General features: G+C 51.2%; 1 protein-coding gene across 1 annotated transcript; it reads right to left on the reverse strand.

The window, feature by feature from the left end:
* Positions 1–1629: 1629 nt before the first annotated feature.
* DNAAF19 (dynein axonemal assembly factor 19) lies at positions 1630–6657 on the reverse strand (the record flags this gene model as incomplete). Its single annotated transcript, XM_082494927.1, has 3 exons — positions 1630–2172; positions 3763–3895; positions 6515–6657. The coding sequence occupies 3 exons, from the start codon at positions 6655–6657 to the stop codon at positions 1702–1704; spliced, it is 747 nt and encodes a 248-aa protein (XP_082351053.1). The 3' UTR covers positions 1630–1701.
* Positions 6658–6736: the final 79 nt, after the last annotated feature.

Here is a 6736-nt window from a genome sequence, read left to right on the forward strand (position 1 = left end):
CACAGGTTGCCCAGAGAAGCTGTGGCTGCCCCATCCCTGGAGGTGTTCAAGACCGGGTTGGACGGGGCCTGGAGCAACCTGGGCTGGTGGGAGGTGTCCCTGCCCAGGGCAGGGGGGTTGGAACTCAATGATCTTCAAGGTCCCTTCCAACCCAAACCATTCTACGATTCTATGATTCGTCTATGCTGAAGGTGAGATATTTGCTCCCCATTAACCCTGGCTGGACTTTCAGCCCAGCTTTTGGCCCTTCTTGAGCAGACGCTCAGATCAGACCATGAACTGACTGAATGAGGAACTGATCCCAGCTGGTCTAACAGCCCATCCTCCCATAAACATTCACCCAACCTCTCCTTTACTTCATCTCTCCTCAGTCTTCTCACCAAACCACAGGGACTTTGCCCTTCCCCAGGTGATGCAGATGCAGTACACTGCTCCCATCCTTGACATAGGATGTGAGTGCAAGCCCTGAGCCTCGGGACTGCTGAAAGCACTGTGCCTGTTCCCACCAGAGCTGTAACTGTTGTGCCAGGGCTGTTCCTGCATCAACATCCCCCATCCTGACCTTGGGTAGCTGCAGGATCTCTGTTGTTTTGTTTAAGAATTCAGCTCTCAGCCTTCTGCTAGTCCTCAGGCTTGCAAGTGTTACGCAAAGGCAAGAGGAACGGCACCCACAACAGATTGCAGGGACACAGATGTCCCCAAGGTAAATGCCACAAAGCCCAATGTTCAAGTGTCAGACCTCAAAGAATAGTTCCTACTGGTTTCTACAGAGAGGGTGGGAGAGGGATGGTTATAGTTTGCCAGGGTGACTCTACCTTTTGGTCCTCTAGCTGGGTTTCACAACAAAACGGACCTGACAGTTGGTTTTGAGCTGAATTCAAGGGCGTCTGAGCATTGTAACATACATTAGGCTCTTCAGCACACTTGGGAGAAGCTTGAGGATCCTCCCAGACCAGAACTGCAAGAGAGCTTGGTGGGTAGGTGCTGAGCTGTGCCGTATGAGGGCCTCTCTGAAGTCTGCAGCCAAAACAGGAAGGCTACTCAATTTAGACACAGTATTAGGCAGTCCTGGAGAGTGTTTTTGTTGGACTGATGCCTGCCAGCTCCTTCTAAATTTCAATTTATGTGGAAATTCAGCAAATCAGCATCTGCGACCATAAGACCATGAGGTGACAGGATCTCTGAGGTTTACCCCATGCCTTGCTGGTTGGGGTAGAAGAATAATGAAATAGCTGGTGGGATCAGTCGCAGATACACCACCTTGCACAGCATTTCCACCTCCATCAGCCCATTCTACCTTCAGTGGCTGCACAGTTAAACATGACGTGTCATTGATTACATTTCTTAAATACCCATAGTGACAATGGACAGAGATGAAAAAGGTAAGGGACTATCTGGGTTTTGGTTTCCCTTTCAAAAATAGCAGCCTAGTTCTTCTTTCCCTCGCTTGTTCTCCTCATCTAAGATTCTGACAGAGTGGTTCTGTGAGGACCCCCTGCCCCAGAGATCACAACACAGTTCTCTTGGTAACTAACCTTTATTTGTCCAGAACTATTGTCCTGAGTGGCTCCTAGGTACACAAAAATGTACAATGCTCCAGAAGTATCTGATTTATCTGTCTTGCACAATGTCTGATGCCGAAGTCAAGCTTTGTGCCTCTTTTGTGCTCTGTTTCTGCATGACCCTCATGCTTTTGCTCCTTCAGTTGACCTGATAACATTTCATCAGCTCCATCACCATCCTTTCCTCGGCTTCCTTTTGCAAACTGGTGTCCATGAGGTGGGCTTCCCTCTCTGCTTCAGACCCATCTGGGCCACTGGGATGGCCAGTGGGCCAACAGTCCCTGCTCATGCTCTGCAGCTTCCTAAACAAATCACTGCCGCTCTCCTTCTCCGACTCACTCAGAAGATCCACGTTTAACCCGAAGCGTTTGGTGCCTGAAAGGCTCTGTAAGATCTGAAGAATGGCATCTCTGTCTTCATGACAGACATTCTCTGCCAGCACCGTAAGGAATTCACCCAGGAGGCCAAAGCCCAAGTCAGCCTGAAAGATTCTGCCCAAGGCCTTCCCTCCGAGTTCAAGCAAAAACTGGTATTTTTCTTTTCCGCTTTTCAAGCATCTGCGCCAATCTCTGTAAAATTCGGCAGAGGTTCCAGGCAGTTGATCCAGTTCCTGAAGGAAAAAATAGTTACCAGTTCCTTTTGTTTTGCTCCCACTTGAAGATTTTTATTGCCACTCCCCACCCGATCAACCTGTGGATGGCTGAGATGTTTTTAATACAGGCTTTGATAGCCCAAAGGGCTGCAATAAAGCTTGTGAGGTGCCAATACATAAAGACAAAAAAATACCAGGTTCCTCAAGCCCTACAGAAACCAGAGAACTTCAGGGGAAAATAATGGAAGAATGGATGAGACATGAAGCCCAGCATGGATGAACACAGACCAGTAGTGGAGTAACCCCAACCCTAACCAGAACCAGACACGCTGCCCAGTCTGGATCCACCATCACTGCTCGGGAAGGAATCTCCTGGAGACCGGGGTAGTTCAGTGAAAACCTCTGCTCCATCTCAAGCACTGTGAGGCAAATCAAAGGAAGGAGGAGATAAAAGATATGAGATGTAAACCCCAGAAAATACACAGATGGACCTAACACGCCATCTTGTAACATACCGCATTCGTATGGGTCTGTCGCAGAGAGCTTGCACTAAAAGAAAGCGCCAAGCTCAATGTGGCATCTCCAGATAAAAAGAAATCCTGTTTTATACAATATGTAATTGAACTGCCGAACTCATCACCGCTGGCTTAACTGACGCACAGACTGAAGGAGGATTAAAATGTTTAGGCTTTTATACAGATAGCGAGAACAAGGCACGGCAACATCAGGCTGTGTCTAAACACAAAATGTAGAAGCCCCAGAGATCAGAGCTCAAGCACTAACGGGATTAGGAACAGAATTTGCTCTGGGGAGATCATTGCTCAGTCCAAGAAAACACAAAGCTGCCTCGAAGAGTTGCAAAAAGAACTCATAATAAACAGGCAAATGAAATTCAGTGTAAAAAAAAAAATCCATGAGAAACATCCCCGGCTACACATCCACGTGTAGTGGAGTGACCACGACTCTCCAGCATGGGCAGAGTCTGCCAAAGGGGGCAGGGCAGATGCCACTCAAATCACAAATGACCTGGATAGAAAATGTTTAGTCACTATTTCCCACAACTGAAGAATTGAGGAGCATCCAGTGAACTCATCAGGCAGCAGGTTTTAGACAAAATAGCACTTTTCCATATCATGCATAATTAAACTGCAGGGTGAAAAAGAACTGGCTACGTTCACAGAAGATCTGCACTCTGTGGCTATTAAACATGATGATCCAGATGCACAACTCTGGCTCTCAGTCTCTAAACTGCAGCCAGCTGGAAGAGTGTGGTCAAGGGAGGGCACTCTTCCCCAAGAATCTGTTACTGGCCACCATCAGAGGCAGGGTATTGGGAGTTCTGGTCGGACGCTGTGCAGCTGGTCTTAAGATTCCCACAGGGTTGAAGCAGAGTCTTCTTGAAGCAGCTGGTGCAAGCACTTATCAGACGCAAAGTATGGGCCAAGACTGAACCCTGTGGTTATCTAAACACCAATGTTCCTGGGGACTTTGAGGGCTTGCTCACATGTAGAGATATTTCTGAGTAACTCTCACATTTTAAAATAGTACCCAAATTATTCTGGAGTCATTTTTAGATGAGGACAAAGTCCCAGAATGCATCTCCCTCACCTGGGGTATTTCCACGTCGCTGGCTTGCGGGGTCTTGGTGCTGGCTGCACATGGATTCCACAGCACATTCTTCCTCTTACTCATCTTGTCCTTTTTCTCGAGGGGCTTCAGGTGTGATGCCAACACAATGTTCCTGCAGGCAACAAGAAGGGGATGAGATACTTAGCAAGATCAAATACTTTGAGGCTTTGAGCTTCTTCTCTGAGGCATTTCTGAGTTTGGGCCATATGTATCATCCAGAGGGATCTGGACAGGCTGGAGGAGTGGGCCCATGTGAACCTCATGGACTTCAATAAGGTTGAGTGCAAATACCTGCACCTGCACTGGGGCAATCCCCAACATGAGCACAGGCTCAGGGATGAAGGGATTGAGAGCAGCCCTGAGAAGAAGGACTTGGGGATACTGGTGGTTGAAAAATTGGACATGACCTGGCAATGTGTGCTGGCAGCCCAGAAAGCCAGTTGTGCCCTGGGTTGCACCAAAAGCAGCGTGGCCAGCAGGGCGAGGGAGGGGATTGTGCCCCTCTGCTGCGCTCTGGGGAGACACCCCAGCAGTGCTGCCTCCAGCTCTGGGACCCCAACAAAAGAAGGACCTGTTGGAGCAGGGCCAGAGGAGGCCCCGGAGATGCTGCGAGGGCTGGAGCCCCTCTGCTGGGAGGACAGGCTGGGAGAGTTGGGGGGGTTCAGCCTGGAGAAGAGAAGGCTCTGGGGAGACCTTATTGTGGCCATTCAATAATTAATGGGGGCTTACAAGAAAGATGGAGAGAGACTTTTTACCAGGGCCTGCAGTGACAGGACAAGGGGCAATGTTTTTTAACTGACAGATGGAAGGTTTAGATTGAATATAAGGAAGAAATGTTTTACGATGACAGTGGTGAGACACTGGAACAGGTAGCCCAGAGAAGTTGTGGTATGCCCCATCATTGGAAGTCTTCAAGGTCAGGTTGGATGGGGCTTTGAGCAATAAGATCTAGAGGCAGATGTCCCCGCCCATGGCAGCGGGTTGGACTGGATGGTCTTTCAAGGTCCCTTCCAACCCAAACCATCCTGTGATTCTGTGATTCTGTTCAACAAGATCAGGATTCAGAGCATGAAGCATCAGAGATGGGGCAGAGGAAAACAGAAGATACTGCATGGGACATTTGACAGGCATATCCTCCTCAGACACTCGGTGCTAATCCAGTCGTCAGGACCAATAAGGCAGGAATTTCCCCGTAGGCTGCAGCACCGTGGTTCCTCCCCAGCATGGGGAACGGCTCGTTCCCCAGGAGCTGGCCATTTCCACCCAGCAGTTCCTCCAGAGCCAGAGCCTGTGGAACTGGTGGGACGTTGTTTCCTCCTGCCTTTTTCCTATGGTACACCATGGCTTTGGGACTTCCAGAGGAAAGACCCTAAATTCTTACAGGACCTAAGGACTGTTCCGTAGCTTGCAGCGCGCTGGGCAGGTATGTTTTTGTGGATTCATTTGAATTCAGCATCTTATTACACTGACATCTGTGACTAACTACAGCAGCCCCGACTCAGCGGCTCACGTGGCTCTTCTCATCCCGTGGGATGAATCCCTGCAGTTAGTCCTCCCAACAGCCGGCAGGAGATCTTTGAAAGGGTCCAGGTCTCTGCCCCTATACTAGTGTGGGCTATGCGAGTGAAGACGCTGCACCCACAGAGAGAAGCTGCTCTGTTCCGTCCCTCAGATTACTTCTACTGTTAACAATAAACTGCTAAAACAGCATAAAATCACTCAGGAATCATTTCCTAGGACTGGCAAGAAGGCTGGGTAAGAAAACACCATTTTTAAGTGTTTTCCTGCCTTTCAGGGATCAGACAGCACAACTGAATGCAGGCAGAGATGAAGCTGTGAAAGGAATTTGATCTAGTCCCACATAAGTCTACCAAGGGGTGGGCAAAGTCCTGGATCCACCTGTAGATCCGTCTATGGATGTCAAAGGACAGGGACTTCCCCAGATGGATCTATAGGTGGATCCAGGACTTTGGTGGTCATTGGGAGTGCCTCCACAGAGGATCCCTACCATCCCCAGGCCACAAACCTGCTCCCAAACCACCTTGGACAAAGCAGTGGTGGGTTTGGGACCACAAACGTGCTGGGTGGGGTGCATGGAGACACGCGTCACCCTCTTCTTCTGCACCATCACCGTGGCATGGGGTGTGCGGGGAGGAAAGGGAGAGCAGGGCAGGCTGGCGGGGCTTGGAGGGTGGGTGCTGTGACTGCGAATGTGGAGAGAGGACAGCGCGCCATCCCACTGCTGGTCCACAGCTTGGCCACCACGGGGACCTGCCCTGGAGCTGGCTGTTCCAGGCAGGAACAGCTGAGATCTTAGCCCACACACATCAACCTGATGACTTTTTGGAGGCAAATCTTAAACAAGGCGGTTTCTGTCCCCCCCCCCAGGGTTCTGTGCCATGGAGCCGTGGCCTTTTTGGGAACCCTGAAGGTGGGTTTGCTGCCCTGCCAAGCCGTCCTCATGGCAACCTGGAGAAGAAAGCACAGACAACTAGCTCAACCCCCTCGCAGAGCAAGGTGGGAGCTCAAAACTCGTTGGGTGACCTCGTCTCTTAAGAAGTCCCCAAAATTGGAGCTCCAAAAGAAAGAACTCCAAAAACCCACCCGTGATGTTGGGTGGGCGCCGTGGCAGGCCGAGCAAAGCTTTGGTGACAGCATCGCCGAAGCCCGTTTGGGGTAGGGAAGCACCCGAACACCCCGTCCCCCCTGTCCCGGCCGTCCCCCGCCGGACCTGAACTCCTCGTAGGAGGGGACGCGCTGGCGCACGGCCCGCAGCTTGGCTTCGTTCTCCCTCTCCCACCTCTCGTCGGCCGCCACCGCCGCCCGCAGCTCCCGCTCCAGCACCGCGGGGTCGAGGGCTCCGTCCGCCTCCATGCCGGCACCGGGACCCCCGGCAGGGACCCGAGGCCTGTGGGGACTGGGGGCGCTTGACGCGGGGGACAGGGCCTCCTCA

Source organism: Vanellus vanellus (genome assembly GCF_965231255.1).
Source record: "Vanellus vanellus genome assembly, chromosome: 24".
NCBI classification, from domain to species: Eukaryota; Metazoa; Chordata; class Aves; order Charadriiformes; family Charadriidae; genus Vanellus; species Vanellus vanellus.